The 17741-nt window shown below is 47.4% G+C and overlaps 1 protein-coding gene across 7 annotated transcripts; it reads right to left on the bottom strand.

The window, feature by feature from the left end:
* Nucleotides 1–9329: 9329 nt before the first annotated feature.
* On the bottom strand, nt 9330–16958 carry MCAM (melanoma cell adhesion molecule). 7 transcript variants are annotated; one of them, XM_037067535.1, is made up of 17 exons: nt 16826–16958; nt 15585–15683; nt 14997–15124; nt 14699–14864; nt 14544–14614; nt 14371–14458; nt 13263–13442; nt 13033–13154; nt 12789–12951; nt 12573–12691; nt 12350–12491; nt 12080–12201; nt 11832–11973; nt 11653–11721; nt 11315–11462; nt 10878–10995; nt 9330–10315 (listed from the first exon to the last, which is right to left on the bottom strand). In XM_037067535.1, exons 1-17 carry the CDS (start codon nt 16890–16892, stop codon nt 10202–10204), a joined length of 2058 nt encoding a protein of 685 aa, XP_036923430.1. In that variant the 5' UTR covers nt 16893–16958; the 3' UTR covers nt 9330–10201. The 7 variants fall into 7 exon arrangements, with proteins under 7 accessions (XP_036923430.1, XP_036923432.1, XP_036923429.1 ...); XM_037067537.1 differs by having other exon boundaries at nt 9330–10412; nt 14699–14906; nt 16826–16957; XM_037067534.1 differs by having other exon boundaries at nt 14699–14906; nt 16826–16957.
* Between the last annotated feature and the right edge of the window lie 783 nt (nt 16959–17741).

Genomic DNA, 17741 nt, shown 5'->3' with positions numbered 1-17741 from the left:
TATCTGTTCACTTTTTATTTCCAATGAATTAATTCCAGCTTATATGGGTGTCTCTCTGTGAACATGAGCCAAGTTATATTTTCTGTAGTGATTTTTTTTCTTTGCCCTTTAGAAACAGGGGTACCATCCATGGTAACTTAGCATTTTTCTACCCAACAACTTGGTTTTCACTTGTGCCTACGGCCTTGGGAATGTAGCACCTCCTTCTCCTTTCCTCTTCACCTTTAGTCCTATATACACTTTAATGACTGCATTCCCATAGTAATTAGACATCATTTAGTGTGATAAATTATTATAGTCAGAGACAATATGTGAACAGTAAGGCAGTGTGTGTAATTGCAGATTCCTAAAGCAGATTCAGAATCCAGTGTGGGGCACCATTAGTTTTCGTAAATACTAACAAATGACCCCTTGAGTTCAGGTCATTCTTTGCCCAGTCTTTCACTGGCCTCCCTGCACCTTCTTTCTTATCAGAAGTGGGCCCGCTTTTTATTGATCTACCTTCCTCAGACTCTAAATCATGCTTTTGTCTTTAGATCCACAGAAATGACTCTCTTTAGATCTCTTTCTCATCTTGTCATCTTTATAACTAAAACTTTTCTAACTCTTCTCTTGGCTTCTAGCTTTTGGTTTTATCTTCTTATCTCAGAGCTATTTGCATTCTCATGGTAGACAATATAGGACTTGTTGATTTGCTATGGTTGCCCTGTGTCTCCTCTCTCTGCGTGGTGGAGAATGACCTCCCACCATCTGGCGTAGGAGGTCCTGAACTGGAGTGGAGGGCAGAAGACAGTGTCAGTGTGTAGGAAACAATAACTTGGCTTCTTCTAAAAGCCAGACTTGTGTTTCATTTGTGATAATATTTAGTTTTGTGTTTTGTTGAGATATTGAAGGCCTAGACAGAGAACTAAAAAATTGGCAGCAGGTTCCGTGCCTAACCATACAGGGATTTGCTTGTCTGTAGATATTGCCCATAATCTGAAGATATAGCAAGAGACCAAAGCCCTGGTTCTGTGTATCAATTGCCCTTTCAAAGTGCATCCAAAATCTTCTTTGGAGATTATGTCCTTGCTTATATAGGCTAAGGGCAAGTTCATCCTTTCTTTCCTCAGTGGAGTACTGGCGTGGCTTTTGCTTTTTAGGTCCTTCCTGAACTGGGGTGCCAGATCCTTGTGTTAAACATGTACACCATTGGTTGGAGTATTGTCTTGTCAGTTGTGTATCTGTAGGCATTCAGGGTTTCAGACTATTCTGTGAGGCTTTTTCTCTTTGGGCGCTTTGAGGGTATATCCAGGTCCATATCAGATTGCCAGGCAAGCCTCAGGAAAATTTTCATATGGCTCTTGTTTTGAGGATAGTCCTAAAACTTTAATTTCTTAATTTTTCTTCTGACTACGGCCCTAGTAACTTGTTCCTCAAACTCCACTTTTATGACAATTTATAATTCTTTGGCTCTGTTCTGAGTTAAATTAAAATTGTTCTTTCACAAGAAGGCTTTGCTTTGAGTTTTTCCATTTTGACAAACTCATCCCTTTTTCCCTCCAATCACAGATGATTCTTCCTCTCTTAACTATCAGGTATATAAGGTAAAACCACTTTGATGTTTTCCTTTTTCTTAAATGTCTTAGGCTACTCTGTTAAACCCAGTCTTCTGCTTTCCAGGGTTGCTTTACATAGCCTCCCATATTAACTGGGCAGCTGCTGTGCAGGACTTGCAGTGATCTGCCCGTCCCATCTCCCACTAAAGCATAGAGCTCTCAAAGTGGAAAAAAATCTGTGGGCTCTATGTTATACCTTCCTTTAGGTACATAATAGATTGAGCAACTTATCATCTTGCATTTACCTATCACTCTTTATGTAAATAGTGGATGGTCATTCTCTCCGACAGCCCTCTTTCCTCAACCCCACTCTAAATGTTCAGCCGTTCTTCTGATTGCCCTCTTCTTTTATAGACTTTCAGTACCAGGGCCTAGGATGTATCATTTTGCTGTTTTTGTGTATTAAAAAAAACGGACAGGGGGCTATTGCTATTCTTCATACTTGAAGTATTTATTTTTTTATATAGAAAAGTAAACTATGTTTTATAGTCCAAACAGTGAACATACAAAAGAATTTTTGTAAATGGCTTGCAAAGTAGGAACCCAGCTGTATGTTCCCTTTAAGGCACTATTAACAAGATCTAGACCTTTTTTCTTTTTTATTAAAGTTCTAATATAATTGACATATTAGTTTCAGGTATAGAATATAATGATTCAATATTTACATACACTGCAAAATGATCACCACAGTAAGTTTCTAAGTTTAGTAAGCATCCATCACCATACAAAGTTACAAAAAAAAATTTTTGTGATGAGAACTTTTAAGATTTACTCTCGGCAACATTCACATATGCACTAAGGATCTGCACCTTTCTGTGGGTGATAGCAATGGTGTTAATGCAGAGTCTTCTCCTACCTCACATCATGAAAGTCAGAGGGTTACAGACCTTCTTCCCAACTATTTGGAAGTCCCCCTTCTTACTGTGTTCTTCCTGACTCTGTCCATGGAGTAACGGTATTCTGACCATTGACCTGGATGTTTACCAGTTTGTTTGTTCATTCAGCAAAAGTTTATGAGTGATTTACCATTTTGCCAGAAGTGTCAGCTTGTGTTTTCTCCTACCACCATGTGGTGATTTACTGATGTTGGGGGATTGTACTTGGCTGCCTAGCATTTAGATTTGGCCCTAAAGTAGCCCTTCCCAGTAAGATTGTATAGTTTTCATTCATGGCTCTTACATTTCCTTTCAGAGCTGTCCTGGCTAAAGAATCTGTGTGGTGGTTTGAGGGTTATGTTGACTGAGAGTTGCACAATAAAGCAATTAAGTGTTTAAGCAAAGCATCTACCCATGGTTCCCTTTCTAATCTAGTGCCTCCCTTCATCTTTTTTACTGAGCCGATTATGTCCCTAATCTCCCTTGTCAGGGAGTTTCCTTATTGGCCTTCTGTGACCTGTCACCCATTTGGAACTTGTTTTCCAGTCCTTCACCAAGTTTTGCAGCTAATCCTCTTTTAAGAGTGGCTGAAGGTATAGGAAATGGATGGGCACTTATTGTTGGTCCTGATCTTCAACCAGTTGTTCGGTCTCCCTAGAGTCAGGCAATAAAAATACACTGAACTCAATCAGAACTCAAAAATGTCAGCCTTGCCCTGGCTGGGTGGCTTAGTTAGTTGGAGTGTTATTCTGAACACCGAAAGGTTGCAGGTTCAACTCTTCCAGTCAGGGCATGTACCTAGGTTGTGGGTTTGACCCCCAGTCAGTGCATGTTTGGATACAACCAATCAATGTTGTTTACCTCTCTCTCTTTCTCTCTCTGTCTCTCTCTCTCCCCTGCCACCTCTCTCTTCTATCTCTCCCCCTCTCCCTTCTTCTTGCTCTAAAATCAAACATACCCTTGAGTGAGGATTTTTTTTAAATGTCAGCTTTTGTCTCTTAAGGTAGGGAACTGAGAGACCTCAGACATCTTAGAACTTAGTATTAAAATCAATACATCATCATTCTCTCCTAGACTTTCAGTCTTCAGAAATTCAGTCTACAGCATTTTAATTCAACATAAAGCATTGCTATCACTGCTTTGATCTCCATCTACATTAGTAGTTTTTCTTTAGAACTGCATCTAGCCATTTACATGGAGGACGGTGCATAGTGGAAGAAGGTCAAGGATGTATCTTTGACTGTCCTGTTTGGGAATCCTTCGGATGCAAGAAACAAGTACTGAAACTAAAGAAAGGAGGGAGTCATAAGGATGCAGGGTATTTCACAGAACCCAGGAGAAGAAATACACTTGACTCTCGCATGGAACTGGAACACTTTGCACCTAGTCCTTTTGCTTGTCATTGTGTTTACTGGTGTGCATAGGCCCAAAATAGACACCCTAATCCAATCCTTAAGTCTACAACTCTAGAGATCACCATGAACCAGATTCCAGTGCCTCTTGGTTCATATTCTCAAGAAGGAATATGGCCACCCTAGCACATTGATTAGGTATCTAACCCCTACCCTTCAGCCTTGCCACACAGGGCAACAGCAGCATGTTCCTTCAGGGGGAAGGTGGGGGTTCTCAGAGAAGGGGGTATAGATGGGAGACATACCCTAAAAATACTTTAGCAGTAAATTGCTATCATACTACTTTTTTGAGAGTAAGAAGACAGATGTGGCATTGTGTCTGGAACATCAAGGAAATTCTTATATGTAATTCAGATTCTCTTTATTTCCTATTTGTCTACTTTTTAAAAATATATTTTTATTGATTATGCCATTACAGTTGTCCCATTCCCCCCTCTTCACCCCCTCCACCCTGCACACCCCTCCCCCACCATTCCCCCCCTTTTGTTCATGGCCATGTGTCACAAGTTCTTGAGATTCTGTATTTCCCATAGTATTCCTGCCCTCCCCCCTTTCTATTTTCTACCTACCATCTATGCTACTTTTTCTCTGTACCTTCTCCCCCCTTCTCCTCCTCCCACTACCCTGTTGCTAACCCTCCATGTGATCTCCATTTCTGTTTCCGCTCCCGATCTAGCTGTCCTCTTACTTTGCTTTTGTTTTAGGTGTGGTTATTAATAACCATGAGTTTGCTGTCCTTTCACTGTTCATGTTTTTTATCTTCTTTTTCTTAGATAAGTCCCTTTAACATTTCATATAATGAGGGCTTGATGATGATGAACTCCTTGAATTTGACCTCATCTGAGAAGCACTTTATCTGCCCTTCCATTCTAAATGAGCTTTGCTGGATACAGCAATCTTGGATGTAGGTCGTTGCCTTTCATGACTTGGAATACTTCTTTCCAGCCCCTTCTTGCCTGTAAGGTCTCTTTTGAGAAATCAGCTGACAGTCTGATGGGAACTCCTTTGTAGGTAACTGTCCCCTTATCTCTTGCTGCTTCTAGGATTCTGTCCTTCATTTTAATCTTGGCTAATGTAATTATGAATTGCCTTGGTGTGTTCCTTCTTGGGTCCAACTTCCTTGGGACTCTCTGAGTTTCCTGGATTTCCTGGAAGTCTATTTCCTTTGCCAGACTGGGGAAGTTCTCCTTTATTATTTGTTCAAATAAGTTTTCCACTCGTAGCTGTTCCTCTTCCCCTTCTGTTACCCCTATAATTTGGATGTTGGAATGTTTAAAGTTGTCCTGGAGGTTCCTAAGCCTCTCCTCATTTTTTTGAATTCTTGTTTCTTCCTTCTTTTCTGGTTGGTTGTTTCTTTCTTCCTTCTGGTCCACTCCCTTGATCTGAGTCCCAGTTTCCTTTCCATCACTATTGGTTTCCTGTGCATTTCCCTTCATTTCAATCAGTTTAGCTTTCATATGTTCCTCTAATTTGTGGCTAAAATCAACCAATTCTGTGAGCATCCTGATCACCAGTATTTTGAATTGTGCATCTGAAAGGTTGGCTATTTCTTGTTCACTTAGAATTATGGGCTCTGGGGCTTTGAGCTGTTCTTGAGTCATAATGTTTTGGTCTGTTCACACCTGTTATGTATGATGGACAGAGCCTTAGGTGTTCACCAGGGCCAGGAGACCCAGTGGCTGGGTTGTGATGCTGTGTGTGGGCGGGGTCAGAGAGGGGAAAAAAATGGCGCTTTGCTTCGCTCTGCTCTCTCTCAGATTTCTGTCCCTTCTATGACTTCCCGCAAGCAAATTGGGCCCCTCTGGTGCTGGTTCCCAGGTGTGTGGGCCCGTGTACTCTCCAGGACCCTGTGGGTCTCTCCAGTGAACTCTCTGTGAGCCTGGAAAGTCCAGTTGGTGCTTTCAGGCTCTAATTCCTGTTGCTGGGGCACTAGCCTGAGCAGTCTGTCTCACTGTTCACTCCTTTGCTTGGTTTATCTGTGCGTGAATGTGTGACCGCAGTCAGCCAGCCACCCTGTGCCCTCACTGGGTCCTCCTGTCGCCTCCCCACGCCTGGGACCTACCAACTGCCTCCCCCTCTGCTCCTGGATTGGTCTGACCTAACGAACTTTCCAGCTCCAGCCCAACCCCACTCCACCGCTGACTCCACCCCTCTTACCGGTCTGGCTGAGTGTTCGTTGTTGTCGGACATCCATACAGTTCAATTTTCACTGTTTTGGCTGCATTTTTGTTTCTAAAACTTTGCTGTCTTTAAATTTAGTTGTGGGAAGGGGCACAGTGTTTTCCCCTACGCCTCCATCTTGGCCGGAAGTCCCCTATTTTTCTTCTTTTTATGAGTTTTTTTATGAGACTTTTATGAGTCTTTGTGTCCAAGAGTTCTTATCTCTCTCTTTAGGACCAGTTTCGGAGCTAGTCTGTTCTTAGGGTGATATTTCTTAGCACTCCTTCTATCTCAGGTTTTTTAACCTTCATTCATATCATTTAGAGAGCAGATCATCCCAAATCCCACTGTAATCACCCATGGACTTCTGGGCTGTCTTCAGGTTTCAGCACTGAAAAGGGATTGATTCTATGACCTGTGTCCCTCTGTACCCTCCTCCTCACCCTTCCATTTGCTGTATGAGGGGAGCTCCTTGGTAATATTCTTAAGCAACCTCCCTAGGTACCTCAGAAACTACTTTGCTGCAGCCAGTAAGGATACATAATAGTTGGGAGAGTTGTTAGGATATAAATTAGATATAGTTTCCAGTTTAGAATGGATTTTTTGGGTTCACAGGCCTGTGCTCAATCCACTGAGCTACACCAGCCAGGGCTAGAATGGAGTTTTTTGTTTGTTTTACTGAGAGCTCTTTAGCAGGATATCTTCACCTTCCCTGTCCAATTGCTTTCTTTGTAGTCCTGTATTAAAACCTTTATTTTTATTTTTGAAACTGTGATTCTGCTTGCCTGAATCTTTTGATCTTAGTTATCTCATCCTGTAGTCTGTCTTGTTATTAAGGCATTTCATAATGAGAACTTTTAAAAACTATTGGATTGTTAGATATACATAGAAGCAATCTAATAACCCAAAGATGTATATTGAGGCACATGGTATAGGGTGGGTTATCAGACTTTACCGTTGATATTCTAGTGTAGGTTCTGCCTTCAGTGCCCTAGGAAGCCTGGGTTGATTTCGGAGAGGAAGGCCATGTTTCTTGGTTCTGGAAAGCACAAAGAGTAAGAGGCGGGGAAGTAGGGGTACATAGGTGCTGCACGGAGGCTCATTCATAGTCAGATGACAGGAGCCGCCCCTCTTCTTGCATAGTGCCTGAGAAAACTGTGGCTTTCCACACCTTCTATTTGTGCAGAGCAAAGGCCGAAGGCCAACCTCGAATATGCTGATTTTGCAGCTCAACAAGTCAGAATTCTAATTGCCCGGCCCCATATTCTTGACTCGGTCCCAAAAATTAACATGGGAGGCACCCTCCAAATCACCTCTCACAAGTTCTACCCATGAGCTAGACTAGGGGACCAGAGGAAGCTTGCTCAACACATGCTCTGTGCAGCTGGTCAGGCCTGCAGTGGGCTTACTGTGCTCAGCTCTGTCCTTCCTCCTTACCTCTGACCCTGTTATGATGGGTACGGGTTGCCATCTTCATGGCTATCTGGAATCTGAAGAGGCAAAAAGCTACTTAGGAGTCTGTAGACCACGTGTTTTTTCTTCCTTGGCCTCTTTTGCCGCAAGTGAGGAAGCTTGCAGGAGCAGCAATGTCTGTGAAGTAGATGCCTCCTGACCCACCCTTCTCAGCATTGTTGTAGTGTTTTGGCCTTGACCTGCTGAAGCATGTGGTGGGGCCATGGCAGCTATCAAGTACCTCTTGCATCTGCTTTCTGTGGCTGGCTGTGGTGACTTGGGATTTTTAACCTTATATGAGTGTATCTTTTTCTTTTATTCAAAACAAAAACAGTTTTAGCCCACTGAAAAAAAAAAGCCAAACATATTGTGCCTTTATAAGGAAAGGCTGCATTTTAGAGCTTAATATGGAAATAGCAGAGTCTTAGCTCTCCTCTACCTTGAGTGTCACTGATCCCTACAGTCTAGGGAACAGGAAGTAGTCCATGTGGCTGGAGATGACACACAGGACCAGTGTCAGTAGTCCCTTTCCCTTGCCCGTGATGCTTAGTTGGAAGAAACAAGCATTGTACTCTGGATCATTTGGTTGCTTCCCATTAGTCTTAGTTATCAGGCCAAAAGATGTCTCCAGCAAGAATAGACACAATGTTCCATGATTTCCAGGTCTACTCTGGACCATTTCAAGTGTCCCAGCCTCCTGATCCTATTAATGACCCAGCTGCGTGGAAGTGTCAGATGGACTCTAAAAGGGGAGATTGTTTCTATGTTTCTCTCTTTTCTTTTTGGTGGGTCCTGAACTGGCCTAGACCTCCTGTCTTTCCCTTTCATTTGAAGACTTTCAAACTGAAAGCATTAAGCAGCTAGTGCCCACTATGGGGTCTAGTTTCCCCTGGGAAAGGCAGAGAGAACCAAATACCAGAAGCCCATCACCATTATTGTGGCCACTAGGTCTCAGGAGGTGGGCAAGGAAAAAAAAATGTTTTCTATATAATAGCATTTTACTTAATTCTTCCCCTTTTCTCAGTTCTTCCCTGCCTGTAAGTAATAAAGAATTTGGGGATAGAAACAAATCTTTTTAGAGCCCTTTTGGGGGGATTTAACATACTGGGGCTGGAGGGAGCTCGATGCTTTCTCCGGAATAAAAGAGTCTCGATTTGTATATCAGTGTTAAACAACGTGAAAACTTAGATGAGATTTTTGTTGGCTATTTTAAAAATGTTTAATTAATATAAAATTCTTATGTTAGTAGTATTTAATCATTCTCACATGTGAAGAATAAGAAAAACAGAAGGTAAATATTCTTAAAGAGAATAGCAGAGCTTTAAGATTCATTTTCATTTTAAGTCTACTTTGTTTGCCAATGTATTAATGTTTAGAGGTTTGTTATACTAATGTTATTTATTAATTCATTTATATACACAGTTAACTAAAGAGCTTTTTCAAGCACCCATGTCTGTAAAAGTATTTTAAAATAAAGTTTCTTTTGTTGTAGCTGACTTGAGTTCTTGCTCTTTTGTGGGGGTGGAGGGGTGATGCATCAGGCAGCTATGGACCCACTTATCACAGCAAGTCTGTACTGCTACCTCAAGGACAAGTCTCAACAACAGCAAAGTGTAGAAAAAGGGCAACAGCTCCTTGTCAACAACCTGCCAGGCCCTGTGGGCTGCCTGGACCAGGGCAGCTCTGCTGCTGAGCAGCGAGGTTGTCCTCTGTGCTAGGGCTTAAGCCATTTGCTCTGCTGCCAACTGCAAAGGGTGTGTGTTCCTTTTAGTACCATTCCAATTCCAGAGGCTCCTGGCTGCTGTGGTTCCCATAATGAATAAAAAACAGTGTAAACTTTCTGGGACATTAAGCTTTATTGTGTGTGTGTTTGTGTGTGTGTGTGTGTGTGTGTGTGTGTGTATAAAGGAAACCATTTGCAAATTTACACACAACAAAACCACACAAACACAGATACACATATATACCCCAATCTCTGGCTAAGCTCCTATTTCTTATCCTTAAAGTATCATCTTTCCATTAAGGCTGTTCTTTTGTGGTCTATGCCCATTAGCTCAGTTTGTAGAAGTTTGCTAGTATAATTATAACCTTAATCCCCTTAAAAAACTATGTGGATCTCATCTCTGTCCCTTACTCTCATCTTTCAATCATATGATTCTGAGAGCCAAACAAATATAGACGCTTGCGCTCAGTGGGCTTAACTCTGGAAAACTGCAGTTTCCTCACTGCAGGGACAATGAGATATAACCAGCAAGTCTTTTAAGGAATGATACTAGGTCCTCGCTTCTGCCCAAAGAAAGGAATGTCACAAAAGGGACTCCAGAGACAGGCAGACAGGCAACTGCTTCTAGATCCTGCTGGGGTACTGTCTGGAACTGGTGTACTCAACACACTTCACCAGTGGTGAGGGGGCTTGGGCTCTCAGTGCATCCCCATATCAGTGATACAACTGAATTATAAAGCCAACATTGGGTCAGTAAATCACCTCAAGATAAATAGGCTACCTACCTCAATAGCTGATGCTAGAAGAATGGTATTTATATCCATAGTACGTGTAAAGAGAACACATGTTCTGCAAGAAACTGTCCTACCCACTCCTAGAATATCAAGGCCTCCCCTTGCAATCAGCGTCACTCAACAAATTGAGACAGTGGCAGAGTGTGGCCCCTGAGAAGGGGGCCTCTGGGGGCATCTGAGGTCCTTCTCAGTATGGCTCTGGTCCTAGCCCTTTGGCCCTCTGAAATGTTGTCTGCAGGTAAGCTGGAGTAGGAGTCTTCTCTGTCATCCACTTTAGAGACATTGGTGACCATCCTGAGTGCTGGGGATGAGAGTGAGCAGGAGCAGGACATATCCAGTCAAAAAGAGGAAGAGTTCAGTATGATTCAGCGACTAGTGCCTCAGATTTATGTATTTCCCTAAAAATGGGGGAAGACAAGTGAGAGAGGAATGTGGAGATAGTGACCAGAGTTCAGGGTGTGAGCACTAAGGAGGGAGGAGGTATGAAGCAAAAGCTGATGGACTAGGTGTAGCAGTCTGGGGGAAAGAAGCAGAGGTGGGTATGGCAGGGCCAGGAAGGAACCTAGGCCCCTAAGTCACACCTCGTGACCTGAGCTACAAGTACTGTTCAGGAAACGGTGATAGTGATGGTACGGGTCTTTGCTCTCAGTCCTGGGAGCTACCCTGTCCAGGATCCCTCAGCCACGTGCCAGGCCCTACCATCTGTAAATACTGTTAAGGAGGGCAAGACGTGGTCTGCTCCCAAACTCCAGCAGAGAAGAATGAATAGAAAGTTAGTGTTGGGGGAAATGAGAACCATCAGCCCCTGTTGTTGCCAATCCCTGAAGTTGCATCAGGCACTGGCCATGGGAACTGCCTCCTACCTGGTCTCCTGGAGCCCTCGTGCCACCGTTGCTGCCCTGAAGGAGGCTCATGTCTTCTGGGCGCTTATCTGACTTAACTTCAACTACAAATTCGCTCTTACGAGATGGGGGCAGCGTTCTGGGAGGAGTAAGGGAGGCAAGAGGTTGGCAACTTGGGCAAGGGAAGGACAGGGCCTTTGGGAAGGACATTGGGCTGAGTGATGGGCTCTTTGGTGCTCTGGGGCCAGTGCAGGGAAGGGAAATAGGTAATGAAAGGGAGAAAGTATAATTGATGGAAGCTTGGTAGTGGGCAGTGAAATGAAGCACTAAGACCCAGTGCTCCAGTCCTGCCCCAAAGGGGTGAGTAGGTGCTGGGGCAAACAGGGAAACATCCCAAAGAAGCAGCAAGCTGAGTAACAAGATGGGATAACGAGCAAGGGGCTAGGAACCATGCTTACATTTCTTGTTTGCCTGACCTCCCACAAGGCAGCTTGCCCTTCTTGTAGAAGAAATAGAGGACAGCACCCAGCACAGCCAGGACCAGGAGGCACACGGTCACAGCCACGATGACCACACCTTTGCTTTTGGGCTCTGACAGCTTTTTCTCTGTCCCACAAAGACATTTCTATTCACTTCCTGTCCCAGGCTGTGGCATTTCCATCACTGCTCCACCCAACCAAAGGCTGAGAGAGGGGGGGGCTGTGCTTAACTTTTCTGGACAGAGTTTCCCAGGGACAGTCAGGGCACAGTGAGGATGCCCTGGTACAGCCCTGTTCTTGGACGAGGCCTAGCTTACCTGTAGAGGTGCTGTTGGCTTTGGCATAAGGACTGACAGTGGTGATGAGAGCAGTGGTTCTGTTGGAATCTGGTGGGAGAGCAGTTAGATGGATTGGGACAGGGGGTTGTTGGAAAAGCCTAAACTGGTGCCCTTGCCTCGGCATGCCCCTGACATGCTCTGCAGGCCAAAGCCCATACCCAGCTCCAGGAAAATGATGGTGCTGTTTTTGCCCAGGGAGTTGGAAGCCACACATTCAACACCTGTCTCCAACAGCTCTGGAGTCACAAGGACACTCAAGATGCTCAGGACACTCTGTGAATCTTGGTCTTGTTCATTTGCCTACAAGGAAGGAGCAGCTCAAGGGGTGGGGAGGATGTCCAGCCATGGCAACAAAGCCTGGGCAGAGGTCAATGAGAGCACGGGAAGATGAGGTGCGCCTGCTCACCATGCCACCAACATTCCAGGAGATGCTAGGCCGAGGATGTCCTGAGGCTTCACAAGACAGATTCAACATTGTGTTCTCCTGCACCTGCATCTTCCTCTCCTTTAATGCCACCCATGGGGGCCCTGGAGAGGCAGCAAACTCTGCTAGCCTATTTCCCCCTCCCCACAGAGCAGCCCAGGGCAGTGAGTGGTTTTATGTCCTCAAAAAACTTGAAACACCCAACTTGGGGTGGCTCCAAGGGCCACCTGATCTGTGCCCAGAGGGTCTCACCCAAGATAACCACGTTGATCAGCTGTGTAGAGTTCAGGCCAGGCACGCTGGGCACAGATGCCACGCAGCGGTAGCCTCCCCCTGCCTTCCGGTTCAGGTTGTGTAATTGAAGCACAGGCCCCTTTCCCAGCACCTTGCCTGTCTGGAGTGAGAGACATGTCAGAGGCTACTCCCTTCTCCATCCACCTCCACCCACTCCACAGCCCCAGGGCCACCTGGGTACCTTTTCTCTCAGCCACTGGAATTCAAGGGCCTGGTTACTCTCCGCCCCACAAGTCAGGGTGAGATTGCTGCCCTCTTGGCTTTCAGGGGCTGCGGGACTCACCCAGACATCGGACACATCTGAGGACAGCAACAGTGTCAGCGTGTGGGTGGCACGGTGGGCAGATTCCCTCTTGCCGCAGCCCGGTCCCCCTGTACTGGGCCCTCAGCCCCTCACAGTTCACCAGGAGCTCCTGTTGGTCACTCGACAGTAATGCCATGGTTTCCAAATCCAGGCCCTGACATTCGTAGAGCCCACTGTGCTCCTTGTGGGCAGACTTCAAGACCAGGACTCCATTGTCATCGACTGCCTCCTCCACCACCTCCCTGGTGCTGAGGTTCTGGGAGAAGATGCAGGAATGAGCGAATTCACCTCCATCCCTTCTATATCCTTCTCTGTACTTACTTGAAGCCCTCTGTACCTGCTTGCTGATGCTGAAGTGGGGCGAGGGGTTGCCATCAGCCAAACACCTGATTTCCACATGGTCCCCTTCCTTCAGCATTCCCACAGGCTCCACTTCCAACCACACTTTCTCTGCCGGGTCTGCATGGTAAAGGGGTAGCTCTCAGCCCACACTGCCCATGCCTGGGTACAGAGAGGCTAGCAGGTGTCGTCCCCAGGCCTAGCCCCAATTCGACGGTCAACACTCACAGAAAACAGGGACAGAGACTTCCCCAGATTCCTTCATGTGATTCCCACTGGGTAGCCGGTAGTTAAGCTCACAGTAAAACTGGGCATCTTTGTCCTCCTTAAGTAGCTGTGCCTTTAGAATACTCTGCACAGTATATAGACCACTTGACTCCACAATCTGCGATGACTGAATGTGGACCCCTGGGCAGGGAAGAAGGAGAAAAGGGCTTGGCCTCAGCCCTGCCTCCATGGTCTCCCTGGGGTTGTGAGGGGAGACATAAAAGGACCTCTGTCACCTGCAGAGGGCCACATACAAATGGCAAGCTGCAACTTCTCAACCCAGCAGTTTCACTGCTAGATATCCACCCCAGACAAACACTCATGGGCACACACAGGGATGTGTGAAAATAATGCTGCGGTGATGAAAAAGACAAATGAGGAAATGCTGTAGACATCTACTAACATGGGCACGAATGGAATCCTGGGCAGCCAGGGTTAAACAATTAGGTAGATCTCAATAAATCTTTACTGACCTGTAAAGATTTCTAAGACTTATTGTAAAAAGAAAAAACTGTAACAGTGTATACTATACAATACCATTTAGATCAGGGTTTCTCAGCCTCAGCACTACTGAAGTTTTGGGCCAGATAATTCTTTGCTATAGGGATGGCCCTGGCCACTGCAGAATGTTTAGTAGCATCCCTATCCTCTACCCAGTAGCTACCAGTAGCCCCTCTCCTTGCCCCAGTCATAACAACCAAAAATGTCTCCAGATGTGACCAAATTTCTCAGAGCGGGAGCAGAATCACCTCTGGATGAGAACCACTGATTTATGTAATAAAAAACAAAAGCCCATATAATCCTAGGTTTATTTGCCTATGTGAGTAAGCATATGGAAACAGGCTTGAAAGAACACATACTAACCAACAGCAGAGATTAATTCTGGGGCAGGGGCACTGGGTCTGGGGCAGGAAGGAAATCTTCCTTTTATATTATCTGTACAATTTAAATTCTTATGTAAATATTTTCAAGTATCACTTGTGTACTTAAAAAAAAGTAAAATAAAATGTAAGGTGATCCTTGTGTGGCACCATAAGCATGGTTTTTAAGGGCCAAGAAGGATACTCACGGTTCTTCTCTTCCTTCAGAGGCCTGCCGTTCTTGTACCAGATGACTTGAGGAATGGGGTAGCCATTTCTCCCCACACAGGTAGCAACCTACGAAGAACAGAGTGAGTTGCCTCTGAGATCCTACAAAGCCCTACAGCTCCTCTTACTACCTGGCCACCTTAGCATATCTCACCTCCTCTGGCTCCCTACTGTTCACAGAAATCCCCAAGGCATTGGCCTGGATGCTTGGCTCCTCTGGAGCTTCTACAAGGGAGAGAAATGAGGAGAGGTATGGAACTAGCACTACATTGACCCACACTGCCCATGAGGCACAGATAGGGCACTCACTGTAGACACGGAGCTGGAAGCGGTGCTCCTGGGACCAAGGGTGCTTGCCCTGGCACAGAAAGATGTGCTCATCATGGGGGGTGACATGTGTCAGGGCCAGAGTAGTCCCTTTGTCCTGGAGGCTGAGCCGGTGCTGGTACTCCCCAGGTTCACTCTGACCATGGCCCTGGTACACACGGAAGATGAGTGTTGGCTTCTCCTTGTGGACCTAAGGAGAGGCAATAGGGGAGGGGCGTCCTGGGCCACATGAAGAGTAGAGCTCCCCTACGGATGCCCTCTCTGGAGCCCCAGCACTCACAGAAAACCAGTTGATGACATGGCTGAAGTTGCCCTGGGAATGGGAGGGGCCACACTTGAGTAGGGCGGTGCTGCCCACTTCTACCTCCACCAGCTCAGGCTCTGGCTGCTCTGCCACTCCAGGCACACCTGGGGGTGAGAGGAGGAACACCCCAGCAGTGTCAACTCCAGCTGCTCTCCAGGCCCTCACACTGCTCACCGCGGTTGTTCTTCTTCCCTCTTCCAATATCTAAAGAGAGCCCTGTCCTTTCCTAACCCTCAGCCACTCTCTACCCCTTGCCTCAGGCCAGCCCTCTCCCAGTTCAAAGGAGTTGGAATGGTAATCTTTGGTCATTGGAGCAGAGACTCTGAGTGCAGGGCATCAGAGAGGGCAACCCAAGCTCTGGGCCAAGAGGAATGCCCTTTTCCTTCCAGGCCCCCTCCTCTCCGAGTGAGCTCAGAGTGTGGGAATGTAAAGCATGTGCCAAGCTGGGGCACACAGGCCCCTTTGTGTCACCACACCCAAGGGGAGACATCACTACTCTACCATTTAGCCCCTGCCAAACCCCCTCCCTAAATCTCCCATGAGACTCACTGGTCCAATCCTTACCCAAAGCTCCCCTTTCATGATTAGGAAGCAGCACCTCTGAACATTCGACACACTCAGAGGACCTCAACCTGGGAGTCTTGTGAAGGCTCAGAGTTTCCCCTAGGGGTCAAGACAAGGGCCAGGAAGTGGGCAAGAGTGACCTCAGTGGTGCCTGCATGCTGCCCACTCTGTTTGGAGGTGATGTCACTCAATCCCATCTGCCTGGACTCTGGGATCCTATCTGACTGGACTCTGGGTTGTTGTTCTGGTCTGGCTCCCAGACAAGGAAGCCAGATGGAATGGTCTTTCAGCCCTCAGCAGAGGGCTCAGATCCCTGGTTCCATTTCCCCAGATGTAGAAGAGCAGGGCTGGGTGACGCTGGACCTGCAGCTGCTGTGGAGACTGATTTAGCCATTTCCCTGAAAATACATTCACTTTGAGAGGCAGCACACCGGGCTAGCTCTAGCCTTCCACAGCCGGACAGTGGCTGAGATTTGGGAGAGCCAAAAGAAACATGCAGCACCGCTGCGGGCCATACAAGGGCAGTGTGGACCCCGGGAGCACCCGGCTCCTAGCAAGTTCGTGCAGGGGTGCTCTTCCCACCTGAACATGGTCTCATTCCCAGAGGAGTAACAGTTTGGGGCGCTTCCACTCTATAAAGCCTCAATCCCAAGTCTCTGCTGGCTGTGAGACCCCTCTACCTACCCATCACCGGGGTAGGTATATGAGGCTTGAAAGAACACATAGGCGACCCCTCACCGCCCCCCCCCCCGCCCCCGGCCCCTGCTAACACCCAGCTTGGGCGAGAGCCGCCGTGCATCTCCTCTTTTACATCTCCAGCAGGACTTGAAGCCCAGGCGGGAGAGGGTGAGGTTGGCACACACTCTCCAGCTAAGAAAGCTGTCTTTTCCAGCAGCAGGCGGGATTTGCGGATGATGTTCTCTAGCTGCGCATCCCTGCCACTGCTCCAACTCCGGGCCCCCCAGAAGGGGACCTGAGGAAAAGCTCTCTAGACGCCCCAGTAGGCTCGACTCCACCCCTTCCCGCTCCGGGCCGCAGCCTCCTCCCGCGTCCCCACTCTTGCTCCAGGGATACTTGAATACAGACTGAAAAGTGGCTGAAGAAAGATGGTGTGCGTGCAAGGCGCCTGGTGCCGGGGGCCTGAGAAGGAAGGGCGCATGCCGGGAGCGCAAAGCTCCGGCTCCTACCTCAAACCCAGCTACGGCTATTCAGGGTACGGGTCCCCCAGCGACTTCACTTACCCGCGGCGTAGCCACAGCAGCAGCAAGCGGTCATCAGGAAGGCACAGAGGAGCCTGGACAGCCCCATACTTCCCCGCGGAGGGCCAGCGCCAAATGAGAGAGCTCGAGACTGCCAGGGCTGACGTAAGGGGGGGAGGGGAGGGAGAGGGGAGAGAGGGCCCTGCTGGTCGGCCCTGCCCCGCCCCGCCCCGCAGCCCCCAGCCCCTCCCAAGGCGCTGCACCAAGGGAACCAAGAGTCGGCCTCCCAGCCCTGACCTTGGGAAGGATGAGGAGGCAGGGACAGGTGTCTCAGGCCGGACTGACTAGCAGAGGCGGTATCAAAGAGAAGCTGGCCAGAATAGCCAGAGTCGCTGCGGTCAGGACCAACAGCGCTCACCGCCGCCCTCTTCGCCCCAGGCTCAGCTCCTACCAGCAAGTCCAGGACAGACCTGCAGCTCTGAGGGACCTCCGGGCAGAGGCTCAGCTAACCGAGTCATTGCACTTAGGATCCTCTCTCCTTCTCCTTCTCCACCCCGCCTGGCCCCTGCCATAGGAAAAAAAAAAAAAAAAAAGCTGATTGCCCTATTGTGGCTGCCGCTGCCCCCACGCCTGACAGTCCTGGCATCTTTGAGGGAAGAATTTTGGGCCGGATCCCACATAGACACAGAGGTACCAGTATTGGGGAGTGGAGATGGTGCCTTTGGGCTGTCCATTCAAACCCAAGCTGCTGCAGGTCTGTCCTGGACTAGAGGAAGGAGGGAGGGAGCTGAATTCATAGGCCCAAGGTTTTCACAATTGTCCAAGCCAAAGCCTTGAGAATTGTGTTTCTGCCCTCTTTGCTCATTAAGTGCCTAGGCTGGGACTCAGTTTCCCCTCACCTTAATGTAAAGTGGGAAAGGAAGAGTTTAATGGGTACAAGCTCTCCACCTAGACCCTT

This window comes from Sturnira hondurensis, unplaced genomic scaffold (assembly GCF_014824575.4).
Source record: "Sturnira hondurensis isolate 20B ecotype Veracruz unplaced genomic scaffold, ASM1482457v3 Scaffold0017284, whole genome shotgun sequence".
In the NCBI taxonomy this organism is placed as follows: domain Eukaryota; kingdom Metazoa; phylum Chordata; class Mammalia; order Chiroptera; family Phyllostomidae; genus Sturnira; species Sturnira hondurensis.
This window is presented reverse-complemented; position numbering and strand designations above follow the sequence as displayed.

Coding starts and splice junctions, on each gene's coding strand:
- MCAM (XM_037067534.1), bottom strand. CDS start 16,892: ATGGGGCTGTCCAGGCTCCTCTGTGCCTTCCTGATGACCGCTTGCTGC. Junction 15,684..16,825: donor CTGCTGTGGCTACGCCGCGG/GTAAGTGAAGTC, acceptor CTTGACCCCTAG/GGGAAACTCTGAGCCTTCAC. Junction 14,459..14,543: donor ACAGTAGGGAGCCAGAGGAG/GTGAGATATGCT, acceptor TGTTCTTCGTAG/GTTGCTACCTGTGTGGGGAG.